At 39.9% G+C, this 17,954-nt stretch overlaps 2 protein-coding genes across 13 annotated transcripts in view; one reads left to right on the top strand and one right to left on the bottom strand.

Annotated features, from left to right (window-relative positions):
• Positions 1-104: 104 nt before the first annotated feature.
• The window catches only part of LOC112556936, a 24,466-nt gene continuing 6,616 nt past the window's right edge, over positions 105-17,954 (top strand). For 5 of the 7 annotated variants that reach the window (XR_003097861.1, XR_003097863.1, XR_003097862.1 and 2 more), the window contains exons 1-3: positions 105-3,033; positions 5,482-5,952; positions 8,967-9,919. Coding sequence is in view for 1 of the 7 variants with exons in the window: in XM_025226432.1 (XP_025082217.1) it covers positions 2,934-3,033; positions 5,482-5,952; positions 8,967-9,865 (1,470 nt within the window). In the remaining 6 variants the exon portion in view is untranslated. Of the gene's footprint in view, positions 3,034-3,494; positions 4,142-5,481; positions 5,953-8,966; positions 10,690-17,954 lie in introns of those variants that run through there. The other 2 variants (XM_025226432.1, XR_003097866.1) reach the window with 2 other exon arrangements.
• Positions 9,938-17,954, bottom strand: part of LOC112556932 (zinc finger protein OZF-like) — a 22,710-nt gene continuing 14,693 nt past the window's right edge. For all 6 annotated transcript variants that reach the window (XM_025226418.1, XM_025226419.1, XM_025226413.1 and 3 more), the window contains one exon: positions 9,938-17,954. In XM_025226418.1, the coding sequence (XP_025082203.1) occupies positions 16,526-17,954 (1,429 nt within the window). In that variant the 3' untranslated portion in view covers positions 9,938-16,525.

Below are 17,954 nucleotides of genomic sequence, written 5' to 3'. Positions count from 1 at the left end.
TATGAAAGTGATTTCCCTCACTCGCAGAACCCTCCTTCCAAATGTACGACACGAATTGCAAATACATAAAATAATGTAAATCGTATAAAGAATGGATTAGTTCGCAATAAGCTTATAAAATTAATCGTATAAGTAACAAAATATGATCGTGTTGCTATGAAATGCGATATGTCTTACGTGATAACCGTCGTCTGCTCCATGGCGAGTATGACAACCACAGAGTATCAACGTACTCTGTGACAACCTCGCACGTGTGAAATAATTGGTGATGAAAGCGAATTCTTACTAGTTTTCAAGTCCAGATGTGTTGGCTTTTTTCATCTCGTATGCCTGTTTAATCTGCTCCCAGGTAATCTGACTAGCTTCGACCAATATTTGATGCATTAGCGTTTATAAGATCAAGAACGAAACATAGACAGCATACGAGAAATAGGACAATAAACAAAGAACATATCAACTATAAAAGAATAAACAACAGTACTAACGAAGAATAAAATCAAAATACAGAAAACTCAAAGTGGAAACTAAGAGCAAGAACTGAGAGTAACATGATATTGCAGAAGTAAGACGAACAGGGAAGGGTAAGGACTAGCATGGTGGGAAATGGGTGTTAGGAGTAATGTTTACGGAAGAGGTACGTTTTCAGTATTCAACAGTGGGTATGTGGTGGGTAGAAAGGGAGTTTTGGTTACTTGAACTTGACACTGGTCAATGATGTTGTGAGATTTAAAGGGATTGTAAAGGCAAAATAAAACTGCTTAGCATCTTGTAGGATCAGTTTGAATCTCGACTATTTTCGTGTCTGTTCATGTCGAAAAAGTTGAATGTTTTATAGGATGTTGAGTTTAATTAGAGAAATTACACGGAACTCTTTCGTTTGCTTTAACGAAGTCTCGTCCTCAGATGACGTCAACTCGATCCCAGTGTGGGCTGATGAAATATGGTTAGACATTGCTCATAGCCATCTTGATTGTTATCACTAAATATATCACTAATCCAACTAACGACAAACCACCGATCACTTGAGTTCAGATCCTAACAATGACCGACGCATCTTCTCCCTCGCTGACGCCACATAGCACCCCACAGCCTTATCACCGCAGCCACAGCCTTTACTATTCCTTTAATCTTGTAGAGAAGATTATTTCCAAGTATTTAGACGAGTTTGTTACGTGTACACTATCGCTTCCAAAAAACCATTTTTCATTTGCTGCTAAGTGACTACCCATTCTAAAGACCATAATATTACTTTTATCTAGATTTACTGTTACCTGTAGTTTGTTAGATTTGTTTTTTGGGGTTTTTTTTTTTTTTTTTGTCATACACAGAGTCCCGAGATAAACTGAATCCAGGGCATCTCACCTTAATGATGTCAAGCGAGTGTTTTAACCGGTACACTACCTGGCGCCCCTACGAAGACGTGATGCTAATTTCCACGTTTATAGTGAAGCCTGGACTTCACCAGATTGACATACAGAAAACAAGGTCGACCACATCCCCATTAATCGCCAGTCTGCTGATGTTAGGGTAAGGCGAGGCGCAGATGGAGCCACAGACCACCACCTGCTTGTGGCAACCATGAAGATAAAGCTGAGGTCCTTCCGTGACTCATCAGACAGACCACACCACAAATTCAACGTGCAGTTTCTTAGATACCGCAGAAAGCAAAATGACTTTAACTGCGAAGTTAAAAACAGGTTTGCGACACCGGAAGGACTCCTGGAAGAAACAGTGGCCAACCACTGGACAGGATTACAGCAGACGTGGAAGATTACCTGCACATGAGTTCTGGGAAAGAAAGAAAAACAACACAAGGAATGGCTGACCTTAGGGACTTGGCAAAAGATAGAGGAAAAGAAAGAGCTGAAGCAGAAGATCAACCAATGTCAAGACCAGCAGAAAACGACGAGCTCAGAGCAAAGCACTGTAAGATGAACCGAGAAGTGAAGAAGAGTGCAAGAGGCGACAAGAGACAGTTCGTACACAGGATGGCAGAAGAGACAGAAGAAGCAGCTTGGCAAACTAACACAAAGGTACAAAAATTATGTCAGGAAGGAAAAACGCCAATGCATGCAGGCCGGTAAAGAAGGAGGTGCAAATGAAGATGTAAGAAGCGGAAGAAGGGCTGGATCTGTCACCTTGCGAAAGCCGGCCGACAATTTAAAGTCAAGCTCTGGGCTGGAATCCGCAAGGGTTGGGAGACCCAGATAGACATGTAGGAGATCGGTCCACAGTGATGCGGAGGCAGCTGGCATGACATGATCCCAACTGGAGAGGGAGGCCCAGAACCGAATCCGATGGCGTGGTCGAGTTGCGGCCCTATGCTCTACTGGTAGTGAATAGGAATAAGAAGACAGAGGAAACAAAGACTCACACACACATATAAGCGCAGCCTCTCACCCGCCAATGAAGGCCTCCACGTATAAGACAAAATATGGCAAAACCTCAGAAATCACACACTCGCCCACCCGGCTTGTGAAATTTCCGGCGGTCACCAGCTCTTACGAACAGTACTGGAAGCCTACTCAGGTCTCACACAGATCCTGGTGGTCACCAATCGGCTATTGAGCCCAGTTCCCTGCACCAGCCCCACAGATTTCCATTAGCTCCTGGTGGTCACTCCTGGCTGTTGTGCAAACATGCGGCACCTTGCCTAGACGGTCTCTCACCACTTTCAAAACAACCCGCTTTTCTCAGCCTCTTAGGAGGAATTACCCAAAAGGACGCTACTCTCTGGGGTTCGCTTCATTGTCTCCCAGGGGCTGGCACCAATGGTCAGCGCCCACATCACCCACGCCACACTATAGCGTGTGACGTCTTTTCGCGCCGAAACCACGGACATGGTTGGGAGGGACAATGAACAGCGGACCTCCAATACTAGAACAAGCAGCAAACTCAGCACTCAAGCAGACGACATGTGACGTAGTATAGGCATGACGTCAAGCGTCGTTAATTCCAGCGAAAAAAGATCTCGACCTTCCCCCTGCAGCCGGTTCAAAATAGCCTGGAAGATGACGTCAAACATCGTCTGCCGTAAGTTGTCTTTCTATAGCCTGTGCGGTCTATGCGCTGAGAGGAACGCAGGTATAGAAAATTGTCTGACACGCGACACACCGCTGTAGTACCGTTTAGCACACTTATATGTTACATGTATTTGTTTGTTTTCCTGTCCCTCGTATGCTGTCCATGTTTCGTTCTTGTGCTTAAACGCTAAGAGCATACTACATAGGAGTGTGAGTATACGCTTTACAAATTTTGCATTTAATATTATTATCCAACTTACGGGGAAGATTCTACGTTATACCGTCTTAGCTGACACTCACCACTTGTACCTGCAACCTCGTCTCGCATTTGATACCAAGAATCGACTGGCACAGACACTTCTTAACTTGCTGAATTCAAGCGCGCTATTTATCTGGCAATAAATTCGACTTTACAGAAACCAAATCTTCACAATTTTTTCTACAGAACTATTTTTTAATGTACCTTTTATCGGCAAGAAATCACATCATTCCCACGTTCACTTTCAGTCTCGCTCAGCGCATACGTTTTTCGTTCTCGATGGCTTCTCTGGGAATGGGTCACTGTGGTCACCCTAAAGAATATGTTTAGAAACACGTTAGTCAACCCTTTCCGGTACATGCACATATTCAACAACATGCAAGGGATTACCCTAATCCGCCACAAACAATAGCTGCAGAAAGTGCATCAGGTTAGTTCGCCAATAATGAATTACACATGCAAGCTCTTCTCCATACACATACATTTTAACAAAACACACATTTTGACTCAAAACTGCTTAGTTTATCTTGAGTAGATTTTGCAAACTAGGGACGTGCATAGCGACACCAAGTAAACTCGTCGTATCGGGTGATTATAAAGGCATACTCCACATTATCTTTTGCTTTTCGCATGTCTGCGCTCCAAGGTTCATGTCACTAAAACCCTAAGTGACCCACTTTTATTGCTCTCACACCAATGACAGGTTTGCTCCCAACGACTGTCACACTGAGTGCAGATAGCCATATGTAATACACGCTAAACTATCGTTTCTCTGCTGCTTAAGGGAAGACAAAGGAAGTGAGAGATATAACTGCGCCGTGGAAAAAAGTTTGAATAATTTATTTCGTTCAAATAGTAGGTAAGTATTACCTAAGATTACTTGGGATTACTACATTTATATGCTGTATTGCCGCTGAAAGACTGTGACCTACGAAGCATTTTACTGTAAAGCTCATTGTATAATTGCTGTGACAGTTCGGTGATTATAAAATATATTTCACTTCTTTGGTCAGTCTATCCCTGAACACATCAAAACCTGACTGTGACACTTATGTAAAACTACATTTATTTTAAAAAAAGAAATGTACTAGGAAGTTAGATTCTGTAGATGACAATGAACCCATCCACCCCATTGAAGTCAGTATTTAGCCCTAACACAAGCTATATAAACAACGTGTATCCTGTCCAGGTACTGCCTGTTGTCGTTATCCCTTGTCTTTATAATTTCTGTTCACATAAATGTTTGTGTTCGCATCTGAGTCTAATGTTCTCTGAATTACTGAAGATAAAATGAAATGCCAGACCTAGCATGGACTGACAGACATAATTAAAAACGGAGTGTGTGAGAGCGACGATGGATGGGGAGTAAGGGTTGTTTGTGTGGCCCAGAAAGTTACAGCTTTGCAATACGCGCAAGCTTTGTGCAAATATACAAGATTTTGGCCTCTGTATAATGCCATCTTTTAAAAAATCGCAACTTCTTATGCAAATTTGATATTTAACATTACGTGTAAGCCTTCGTCTAAGCTGTCTATATAGATGTAATTTGTTTTTATGGACCTCAGACTTGCACAATTTTTGTTTTCTTTCGTAGATTTTACCGATCCAGTGATAATAGTGGTGGCGACGATTTAATTATAGAATGAACGCATAATCTTACTGTTTTGATAAACTAATCAATGAAGTGGTTAAAAGGATAGTGGGGTGCTGCTTCTTTTCTAATGACTAGATAAAGTTTAGTGTACTATAGAAGTTCCACAAACCTAGGCGAATGCTTCCCTATTATTCTCGCTACACACGCGTACAAACACGTACCCCCATGGACAAAAAAGAGTTAATAAAAGTAGACATTTTGATATTGGATATATCTATATATAAAGTTGTAAAGGCTTCAACTATTAGGAGAACTAGGATACTGTCTGGGGTATTCTGAGTACAAGTGTAACTGTCGCAAGTTGATCTCTTTCACACAAATCTTGGGAAATAGTATTTTGCACTGAGGTGTGCTAAATCATTACAACAATTTAATACACTAATACACTATTATTTTATTTTGACATCTTTTGGTTATTAAAACTATTTGTTTCGGGTTTTATTTTGGCATTTGTGTAGGAGAGTAAACGTGTTTGAATATATATGGTTGCTTCAAAAACGTTCTTGTATGTTCACTGAAATGACTATTTTTTTATTATTTCAAAGACCCTGTTGGCGCAGCCGGAAATATGACCAACCAGAATCGGACGGAAGTCAGTACATGGATTATGGCAGAACTGACTGACTTCATAAGTGATGTCCAAACGTTTACTATATCTATGAAGCAGTTTCGTCTGAATCTAAGAGCAATGGAAAACCAGTACACAGAAATAATGCACCAGGTGATAAACTCCTTGACAGGACGCAGTATGAAAAAGAAGGTGTTCACACTACAGAACGATCTATATGCTCTTAAGGACGAGATCCAGGCTTTGGATAATCAACTCACAACATTAAGGATTAGCGTTATTCCCAGGCACTATGACCCTATTGTGCTGGATCTTCAGAGAGGAGCACCTCGCCTTATCATGAGTGTCAACCGTTCAAAACAATGCAAGAGCTCTGGTGATGGTAGTGCTGGTGTGTCAGCCGTTGTCTTACATCCTGGAGAGGTTTCACCTGCAGGATGGACAAGAGGTACTGAGCATAGGAGAACAAAATGTAGAAGTCTAATTTGTGACTAAACTCATTGGCTATAACTGTTTTTAATGACCATGTAATTGTAATGGATCCATTTGCACGGTGCTACAAGGCAATCAGTCACTGTGTGGGACATGCAATGACTGTTTACTTAGTCTCTCTACTTTCGCCTTTACAGATTTCACTTTAAATGTCTCCAGTTATTTATAATTGACTGTTGCGTCATGCTCGAGGTCCATACTGAACAGTTGTGTTTGGTGAAGAGAGGACACCTCCTTAGGATGCCTCTGATCTCCTCAGTCGAACCTAGGCCATTTACCTTATCGTCATTTTTGGATTCGTATGCTTTAACACTATCTTTTCGGTTGCTGAAAGTACAGTGTCACAATTCTTTAGGTTTATTGAGGGAGGTATTTATGATTAATGTGAGTTTGGATCTGATGAAGACCTTTCTTGGATTTTTAGGATACATTAAAACAGCACGTGTGGGTACTGTCTGTATTCAAAGCTACACTTTCTACGTGTATATTTTTCATTCGGTCTCATACTACCTCCGGCTGATTAGGTGACTGCATTTGTTTTGCGCTTCGATTAAATCCGTAAAAAGGTAAACACAAGACTGCCACGCTTGCAGGTGATGGTTCGTTGCTTTTCTTGGCCTGTGTGTGGCCTGAATGATCTTTAGGCCATTGGGGCATTCTCTCACTATATGAACGTATTCCTGAAAGATGAAACAATGTCAGGAATAATCATCATCATCATAAAAAATGCAAAATTTGTAAAGCGCATACTCACATTCCTAAGGAGCATGATCTTAGCGCTTCAGAGCAAGAATGAAAAATGAACTGCATACAAGGGACAGGAACACAAACAAATAACAAATGAACTATAAAAGAATCAACAACCGTACTAAACGAAATCAAATACAGGAACCACGAAGAGGAACCAAATAACAAGAACTAGACCTGAGAGTAACATCATATTGCAAAAAGGAAGGGTGTGAAAAAGGACTAGCATTATAGGAAAGGTTGTTAGGAGTAATGTTTACGGAAGAGGTGCGTTTTCAGAACACATTTAAGGATGCAGTAGTGGGTAAGTGGCGGATATGTAAAGGGAGAGAGAGAGTTCCATTGTTTCGCTGCACAATAACTAAAAATCCTGTGACCATATGTTGTTGTGGTGGTGAATAGAAGAGTAAGGAGACGATCACAAGGAGCGGAGTTGTCTATTTGGGACTCAAGGGAAAAGCAGTTCAGAGAAATAATCAGGGCAGGTGCCAGCAAAGAAATTAAAACACATCACGGAAAGTTTGTACTGGATGCGAGAACGGATGGAAAGCCAGTGTAGAAAACGAAAGAGACGGGTGGCGTGGTCCCGTTTCTTAGCTCTAAGCACCAGACGTGTAGCAAAGTTCTATACTTCCTGATCCAGTTTTGATGGAGATGTAGAGGTTCCGCTCATCTTTTGACTTCTTATGTTTAGGAGTGGATGGGATGTTACAACCCGTATGTTTGTAAGGGGTAGATGGGGTTGCTTTCTTCGGGCTTTAACTGGCAGAGATGAAGGTGGAGCACCATATCCTACATTAGCGAACATGGTGTTCTCCGTCCGTTTGGCTGACGTATGTGCCCTTTGATAGTGCTCTGCCTGTTCTGTTAGAGCTGTAGTTGATTTCAAATTTCATTCAAGTAGAAATACTGCCAGATCCTTTGAAAGACTTTGATAAAATTATTCCATCAGGAGTAAATCTCTAAAGGCAAAATAAAACTGCCTAGAATCGCGTAAAGAGTATGATCCACTTGAATCTCGTCTATTTTCGCGTCGCTCTGTTCATATGGGAAAAGTTGAAGGTTTTGTCGCATGTTGTGTTTCAGAAGAGAAATTACATAGAACTCTTTCGCTTACTTAGACGAAGTCTCGTTCTCCGTCACGTGACCTTATGACATGTGACCAAGACCGCCTACCAACTGAAACAGACTGTTGTCTATAATTTTTAAAGCTGTTCTTTGAAAAGTTCACTTTAAAACCTAAATTAACTCACGAGACACCACCGATCACGACGTCAAATCTTCGCAATGACCACAGACACTTGCTGTACGTCTCTGACTGACGTCACAACATTAGATGGCCCGAGAAGATCTCCAGTACAGACCTGTGAAAGGGAACCAACCAAAAACCTGCCAGCCAAGACATCAAGAAGCGGAAGTGGGGCTGAATTGGTCGCATCTTGCGAAAGCCAGCTGACAATATTTAACAAGACAAGATCAGGCTGGAACCCACAGGGGAGGCACAGGGATGAGAGACCTAGATAGACATGGAGATCAGTCCACAGAGAGGCTGAGACAGCTGGCATGACATGGTCCCAACTAGAAAGGGACACCCAGAAGCGGGTCCGATGGCGGGGGTGTGGTTGCGGCCCTTTGCTCCACTGGGGGCGAATAGTAACAAGAAGAGGAAGTGCAGATAACGTGAGCCACTAATTAGCTTAACTACTACACAGCACACGCACTTTTGTAACACACACTCGCCATGCACTTATCTCTTCACACAAGTCTCTTGTCACATGAGGGCCCTCTGACTGATGACGTCCGAAAATCCGTTGTATCCTCCGTCGATCCTAGCTGACTCCTTCACAAGCGCTGAGACTTGCACCCGCGTGCCACCACGGGTCTGCTGTCTCTCTGGCAGACAAACCTCAGCTTCTGGAGAAGAAACATCTCAATATTTTTATATTTATTTATTTATTTTATTTTTTGGTTTTGCGTTTCTTGTTAAAAACCACATCATTTATATGATGAATTTTTATTTTACAAAGGAACTCTTCATTGTCCCTTTTGCAAGTTATGTCCAGAGTACCATGACTTGAGAAAGGAATATATTCCAGAAATATATATTTGATTATCTTCGCCGTTTACCAACATTAATATGAAAATGTCATTGAATGTAACCATAGAATAGCACCATGTATGTTGTACCATGACATTAACGATCTCAGTTTTTTCTTTCCTCAGATCCTGAAAGAATGGCTTTAGATGGGGACATAGCAAAGGAAAACTTGTCTTGTGTGGAAGTGTTCCCGACTAAAACAGACCTGGATATTGGATTGGCCAACATCACATCTCTGGTTACCTCAAGTGATGGCCTGCTCATCATGACTGACTTCAGAAATGAAAGCATCAAGGTGACTCCCCTAGACTCCCCTCAACAGATACACGAACTCAACTTACAACCAAATAAACCTTTGTCCGCAACTGTGTTTGTTGAAAATCAGGTTGCTGTTACCTTATGGAATACACCAATGATTCTGCTTCTACGTGTGACATCAAAACCGTTAAGTGCTCAAGTTGTACATCGATTGGAGACAGTTAGAGTGTACTCTGGAGTAACTAAAGGTGCTGAAGCAAACACACTCATCGTGTCTGCCAATGTTTTTGTTGACAGTAGTGGAGTTTATCCCCCTACTGTGGATGTGATCAGTTTACACGATGGTGCGATTCTGACTTCTTTATCACGAGAGCCATGGGCGTCAGATCTCAGCTGGCACCATTACTTGTGTACTACTAAAGATGGGTTTGTTTTGGTTCCAAACAGAACTAAAGGCATCGTGATGAAAGTCAGAATAAGTACTGGCAAACAGCTGAAAAGGTTCATTCATCCAGCTATGCGAGGACCGCGTCAGGTGACAATTGATGAGAATGACAATATATATGTAGCGTGCTTTGATAGCAGATGTGTTTTGCTCCTTACTAAGCTTGGCATCTGGCGACAGGTGGTGTCGAGTGAAGAATTACCTAGAAATCTACATCCACATGCTGTGTGTGTGTACCAAAGCAAGATGTATGTCGCCGGAAAAGGAGATAATGGCAACATTTGTGTCTTCTCTTTGCCATATTTCATGTACCACCAGTGACTTTTGGATAGTCGATGACTAATACTACTGAGACACTCACACCAGACAACAGGGGTAAGCAGAATAAGTGAGAATAAATACAGTACTTTAATTTTTTTATCACACAACATAGGATTTTCCTGCATATATGTCTCGTTGTGTGGGAACACACTAATGAGTTCCACTTTACCTTACTGGTTGAAACTTTTTGCGAAAATATTAACCCTGATATGTTTCCACACCATGAAATGTTTATCACCCCTGGCTTAAAACGATCGGATTCTGCAAATCATTTATCCTTTTGGTAAACTAGCATATCTTGAGCTTTGTTTCCACATATGTGTTAAACATAGGTTCTAGTGTGATAGATTATGCTATTTTGTCAAAATCACTGTTCAAGAGGTGTAAAGACTTCAACATTAAGTCTATGATTGAGTCTAAGCATATATGCCCATAGAACTGCACTCATCACTGGAGTCTGATAATATGATTTCCTTGCATCATGGAAGCTAAACTATCCTACCTGGAAAATTAAAAAATGTACAAAAAGCTATTGCAAGTAAAGAAATCCCTTCATAAAAAGCATTTACTGACAACCCTAAAGGAAAGTTCTTCTGACCACAAGATTTTCTGGCATACATACAAGAAGAGAGCAACTCTATACCTGTTGAGATTTAGCACAGACATTTCAGTGATATCTTTATCTGACATCATGGTAAACAGTGAAGACATAGTAATATTGATTATACAAATATTGGCAATTTAGATGTCAATCATTGCTGAAGAAGTAGAAAGGGCTGTCCTTTCACTGAAAAACAATAAAGCAGCAGGTTCTGATGGGTTAATATGTGTTTTTCAAACTCTCTTTAACAACCATTACTCCTTTTCTATTAGCTTATTTAACGACCTTTTTGAAAACGGTTTACTTCCTGATCCATGGTCTGAAGCTACCATTAAACTATTATAAAATGTTACAAAAGGTGATATTAATCCACCAGAAAACTATAGAGGTATATATATGTAGTAACAGTTACAGTTCCTTATTTAATAAAAGAATAAACAAATGGATCAAGCAACACAATACTCTTGGTGAAGAATAAGCATGCTTTATGAGGGCTCATAGTACAACAGACCACATAGTTACGTTGATAGCACTTATTCAGAAGCAGCTAGTTAAACACACAAAAAACTGTGGTCTTCATTGATTTTCAGAGAGGTTTCAATTCAGTGACTAGAGAAAAACTCTGGACGTTCTTACAAAAAAAAAATGGTATCCATGGCAAAATGTTTAGGGCTATCAAAAGTATGTACCAAAGTTGTTAAAGCCAGATTAAGGGTTGGTGGAAATCTGGATGTTTTAACCTGTCCAAAAGGATTAAAACTGGGAGAAATCTGCAGTCCTGTCCTATTCTGCTTGTCAATCATTTAACAATTGAAATCAGGCAAAAGGATCAACATGGCATCAAACTCACACCTGATTTGTTGCAGCTGTTCAATTTATTGTTTGTAGTTGACATTACTTTGTTTTCTGATACAATTGTAGGTCTCCAAAACTAGCTTATTAGTTTGTATCATACTGCCAAAAACGTAGATCTTACAGGTAAACATGAATGTCAAATGTAGGGGTTTTCAGAAAGGGTGGTTTTATTGCAACACGAGAAATTGGTTATATGATGGGAGAAAACTTGAGATTGACAACATGTACGAATATTTGGGCACACTTTTGTTGTGTTTGTACCCATTCACTTTATGACCTTGCTTTTAAAGCTCAAATTGGTGTTATAGGTCTACTCAAGGCATTTTGGCCTCATAATGATCATAGTCAGTCCTAGTCTTTTAAAATGTTTGATGCACAGATCCAGCCTATATTACTCAATGGCTCTAGAGATCTGACATCTGAGTACAAATAATAGCATAGTGGAAAAACATATACTTGTTGCAACAAAGAAATTCCTCAGTGTTTTATGAAGCACTCCCAACACTATGGCTTATGGTGAATGTGGGCTTATCCAGTATGTATTAATGCACATGTACAATGCATTGCACATTGACTTAAAGTATTGCAGCTATTATATCTTCTCTCACAATACCAACACTTTACTTTGGTTGAGCGTTTGTGCATATATTTATTTACACATAAGTTTCACTCTCTACTCTACGTCTCAACATTTCCTTGCTCTCTTAGTGTTCAACCTCTACCCCCTAGTCTCTGTATCCCAGCTTTCATGCCTTCCTACATACACCTCCCCACTCAGACAGGGTCAAAGTCCTCTGTCTAGACTCTCTATAAATCAGAGATTCTCAACATTTTTCGCGACTGTACCCCCAAAGGATGAAAGTATTCCGTGGGTACCCCTCGCATGTAAGTTGGCGCATTAAAGTACTTATTTTCATAAAGGTGTGTGCTTATTTATGTCGTTACATACCCCTGCATAATCCTTGCGTACCCCTAGGAGTATGCATACCACCGGTTGAGAACCATGGCTATAAATAGTCATTTCTCTAGGATACGACAGCAGCTGCCACAGAAACTCTTGCCCAGAAATGTTTATGAAATGCTGCTTAATTGAGTCAAGACAGTAAGGTTATGCGATTACATTATTTAATGATTTTTCTTTACAAATATGGGTTTGGTTTAGAATGGGATAGTCAAGGGGTTGGAAATATCAAGTTGTTTTTCAAAGTGTTGAAATTAAGATTGACAGATTGTTTTCACCAAGACTGGCAGAATAAACTCAATTCACTGAAGAAAATATTTTTTGCAATGTGTAAAACATACAGAACAATGTTACATACTTTAGTAATTTGGAAAATGTATAATTTGTTACTGTCAACAAAGTGTTTCAAACACAGTAATGTTTTGTTTCACTTCTCTTCAGCTTACTGCTGTTCCTGACATCATTAAGCAGGCTTTAGAAAAAGGCCATGAAGTGGTCAAATAAAGGCAGATTATTGAACAAAGTACAGAATGAAACAGCAATCTCCATGCCATGTTCACAGTCTTTAAAAAAGCATTTGACAGCATAGACCATGAGACACTACCAAAAAAAGGGTCACTAAGGAATGCCATAGAAAATAGTAAATACAATTAAAGCATTATATACAGATTTTTGTCAGGTTCCTTGGTAGCAACAGCAAGCTCACAGACAACTTCAAAATTACAAATGACATCAAACAAGGACAAATAAATTTCTCTTGCCATTCCTATTCATACTGACCATAAACTGGCTTCTGAAATAAACAACAAAAGACAAAGAGAAATACACTAGATATTTACATCAGTACTGAAAAATGTAGATGATGTTGATCCAGCCAACACAAGGATGCATAGGAAATGTCAACAACTAAAACTGCATCAAAAAAAAAAAAAAAAAAATCAAGCAAACAAAAGAAACAATCAGTTAACATACCCCATCACAACTGACAACAAAGAAGTGGAGAAAGTTCATGAAATTACATATCCTCTACTTGCTCAGATCTCAGTTAAAACAGTGAGGACTGAACCAGAACTAATGCCTATGGACACTTGAATTCAGCAGCCCACTTCTTCACATTTGCTTAGAAAGGGAAGTCCTAAGCAAGTGTCTCATGTTCGAATGGATTTCCTTGGGTGTTATCTTTTTTTTACAGATACTTTATGACTGCTTAGGCCTCTATTTTGTTTATTTTTAGATTTGTTGCACTATCCCTCACATGCACACAAATTAAAGGAGAAATCTGTAGTAGTTTTTCTAGTTTCATAACAAGTAGTAATGTGTTACTACAACAAAAAAAAAGTTCAGCTAAGGTTCTTCTTTCTAGGTGAGGCTTAGAGCTTTTTGAACATCTCTTGCAGTTACAACAGGTGGAGACACACACAAAAAAAAGATGTGAAGAACAGACCCACCAAAGCAAATCAAACCTTAAAGAAATTTGGAAGTACAAAATTCTGGAAAATCTACAGGCGCAATCTCCTTCCAGTCTTGCTCTTTGCAAGTAAATGCAGAATACAAACCAGCTGCACCACCCAAAATAACGCTTCAGTGGATGGCTGATGGCAAGAGGAAATGTGGTTGGCGAAAAGAAACATGTCAAAAATCAGCAGAAAAAGAATTCAAGGAACAGAAACTGACCTTGAACATAACTTGCTGACAGACAAAAATGAAAATCTCTAGTAGAGGCCGTATGCACCAGCTAGGTACTAAGAGAACTAAGCTACACTCTCCATGTATACACACACAGATCTGATGTCATTGGTTGACCATGCATTTGCTCCTTCACCCTAATGATAATCCTTGAGCCCCTTTTTTTTTTGGCATTGTGGTAGCAAAACTGCCAAGGAGGCCACTGTGGTCCATATATTGTAGAAAAAGATGGATAAGACATGAAAATAGCATTAATGGGAAGCTTACAAAGCAGCAGATTCTTGTGTTTCTTCAAATCCTAGGCTTTTGGCAAGTTAAAAATACTTCAATATGCACTTTTACTGCTGACCATTATGTTAACATCATGATGTCATTGGAGACCTGACTACATTCAGTGAGAGATTATGCCAAACCGAGGGATCTTGTTCCTCCACTTTATTCCGTATCATCTTTCGTTCACAACACTTGAGTGGGGCAGGAGGTGGTGCCATTGATATGAGAAGACTGTTTCAAGGACTATATCCAGGACTGTTTGATGAAGAATTGCTCTGTTCACTTAGATAACCTTTACTTATCCTACATCTGAAGCTTCTATTTTGAATGTAAGCTATTAATGACAATAGACAGAATAGAATTCATGTTGACATGTGATCTCCCAGTAAGAAAAATGGTTTTATGTGGAAAGACTCTTAGATGCCATTCCCACTAAAATATAGTACAATCACCTTAATGTTTTGCCATCGATCATAACCGAAATCATGAACTCTTCTCCGACTTTTGGTTTTGTGCTTTCAGAACTGTTGTTGAACTTAAAGATGCTAGAAAAACTCCTCTCCTTTTAAACTCAAATCATAGAATCCCTTTCATACTGTGCTGGTCATAGTTCCAAAATGGTTCTTCGAATTCTCAATGATATTCTGTCATCTTTAGGCTATAAACAGTTCTTCTTCTCTAGGACAATTCTGCTGTATTTTATATAATCAATTATGCTGTTCTCATTTCTTGCTTTCACATGGTACTAAGAATTTGTTGAACAATGATAAACATATTGAACACTTTATAGAGGGCTTTTCCAACAATTTGCTCTAAGCGCTGTACAGAAATTTTATGCAGAAATAAACAAAATCACCAACAATCATACAGTCATATTCTCATATAACAGACACCGTTCACTTCCACAATAGGTTGATGAGGATTTAAAATAAGGCTTTCAGAGAAGAGGAAACAAAAGGAGAAACAAGAATTAGATCTAACATCTATGTGATGGCAAAGAATGGCAGCTGTTTAAGTAAAAGGGCAACCAACAGAAAATAAGGTAATTACTAGTAAATCAAAAACAAAATAAAGCTTAAGAGAAACAAGAATGCACCATACAGTTAAAAGAAACCTACGAATAAACAGAGAAGTTTAACAAGAAAGCAGAAAAATTGCAAAGCAGCTCAGCCTGTCAGGCGCAGCCTTGTTTCCAGCCCTTCAATGATTTAATTCATAGCTGCAGGATAATTTTCTGTACCTGTCAGTCAACAGCTTTTCGTCTGCAAGGTTCTTTTTAAGACCAGTTTTGTTCCTTGTGTACTTCACTATTCATAGTCATTAAGCAATATAAAACTCTTTGCAGATAGCAGATGTATCAATCTAATGTAACCATTTAAAAATAGTTTATCTACTTAAATTACCTACTTCTTCCTTCTTTTGTTTACATAGTTTTGGAATAAAAATTACTGAAAATGGTGCATAAGCATTTGCAGCCTGCTGAATTTAGAGAACAAATGCATCCCTCGAGTGGCACACAATGACATGAATTTTACCAGCTGGACCTATAACTGATAAAAACCCTTAAAACCGCGGTTCTCAAACGGTGGAAGGGGGGGGGGGGCGCGCGAAAGTGGTCATTTTTTACAAGTTTCTTATAACAGTATTAGTGAAATTAGCTTACATTGCTGGCTAAGGGGTCGCGCGGACGTACCTTTGTTCGTCAGGGGGACATCACAAGTAAAAGGTTGAGAACCATTGCCTTAAAATATCCCTCTACTCTGGTTCACTGACACAGTTTATCATGGGTGCACAAATTCCCTCTGTTCGATCTGCTCAGCTGAACTCCCTTTTCTCCAGTGGGATCATACCTCTGTCCAAGCACCGTAACAGTGATAAGCAGGCCACCCAAGTAATACATTTGTACTATGGCTAAAAATTTAAGGTGCTGGACATATCTATACTCTTTGCTGTGAATAATTCAAAAGGGAAGATCTTCTGGCCTTGCTCAGCTGAAGAAAAATAGTGCATACATTATTCTGCTCTGCCATAGTGGTTGTGATAACTGTACTTTCGGCTTTAAGTGCTAATGACTTTATTATATAATAAGCAGCTTCTATAGCAGCAATTTGAATTTAAAGAAACTGAAAAGAAATGAACATCAATTTGCTCTGGCTCAACATCACAGGGACAAACATAAAAATGAAGAAATGCAGAACTATAGTAGCAAGCCTTCAATGAGGAAAAAATGATTTAAAAAAAATATAAATCCCCCTCCCCCCAAAAATACCCATGATGAAAGTAGTTAAGATGGTTTAGTGACAGAAGGAATGTAAAGCACAGAGTTGGGATCTTGGTGCAGTTTCATGTGTGCAACACGGCCTGAAGAATTGTTAAATGCACGGTCACAATGGGGACATTCATATGGTTTTTCTCCAGTATGAATGCGCTTATGACGACGCAAGCTTTTTGCAGTAGCCAAAGCCTTGCCACACACTTGACACCTGTAAGTCTTGCGATCTGAATGTACTGTCTCCAGATGTAAATGCAGGCAGCGTGGGGAAAGAAAAACATCAGTACAAATTCTACATTTATAGAGCTTGTTCCTGCTGTGGATTTTAGACACATGTTTCTTGAGTCCCCAGGCATCCTTAAAAGAATCCCCACACTGCTGGCAAAGAAAAGGCTTCTCTCCTGTATGAGTCATCAAATGTCGCTGGAAAGCCACTTTTGTCAAGTTGGCAAACCCACAGATTTCACACAAGAATGGTCTTTGAACTTTTTGACTGGTTTCAGCCTGTTGCTGGGACTGACTGACAGTACGAGGCTGCCGCATCACCTTTAATCGACATGAAATTCTGCTGTCTTTCTCTTTATGCTGTTCCTGGTGAAGAGATTGAACATTCTCTGGATGCTTGTTACTGTTCTCATGTAACTCATCAATTTGAGCTGAAGTTCTATTTTCCTTTTCACCTTTGACTACCACAGGTAAAGGTAACATGTTTTCAGCCTCTCTTTCTGATACATTGCCTTCATTGTGAATCAGTCTACAAGCTGTGGAAACAGCCAGGTTCTCCAGTACCATTTGTGTTGACAGCAATGACAATCCAATCTGTGACAGGTTTGGATGGGTTGGACTGGCCATAATGCTGTTTATAAGGTAAGGGTTTTTAGGTACTGAGGTGACCACATTCAACTGGGTTACTGGGAGTGCAGTAATGCCCCCATCTGCTGCATCATCTCCTGACATGTCTGATCTATCATTAAAGCTATAGTTTGCAGCTGAGACAATGCTGTGTCTATCTGTCGGAGTCTCTGAAGGCATGGTGGTCATCTTGAAATAAGATTTATGTCCCAGTGAGTCTGCAGAGTCTTTGACCTGAATACTCACCTTGCCTGAGGTGGTTGAAAACCTTTCACCCGATACAGCTACCCAATGAACACTCTGAGCTGATGCATCTGCACCTTGCTTTGAGACTGAGGAGTTTGTCTTAGGGCACATTTGACAATCAGGGACAAATGAGTCATGTTTTTCTGCTGTATCTGGAGACATGAAGATGACTGTGTCATGACCACAATGTTCTTCCACTTGTCTCCTCTCACTAGTATCTCTAGACTTAGTCTCAAAGGAAGACCATGAATGCTCACATGCCACACAGGTAAAGGTTATCTCCTTGCTTCCACATTTTGCACACCAGTCAATGATGGGCTGTGAACTGCAAAATTTCTGGTAC

The sequence above is a fragment of the Pomacea canaliculata genome, linkage group LG2 (genome assembly GCF_003073045.1).
Source record: "Pomacea canaliculata isolate SZHN2017 linkage group LG2, ASM307304v1, whole genome shotgun sequence".
NCBI classification, from domain to species: domain Eukaryota; kingdom Metazoa; phylum Mollusca; class Gastropoda; order Architaenioglossa; family Ampullariidae; genus Pomacea; species Pomacea canaliculata.
The sequence above is the reverse complement of the archived record's forward strand: the minus strand, read 5'-3'. Positions and strand labels throughout refer to the sequence as shown.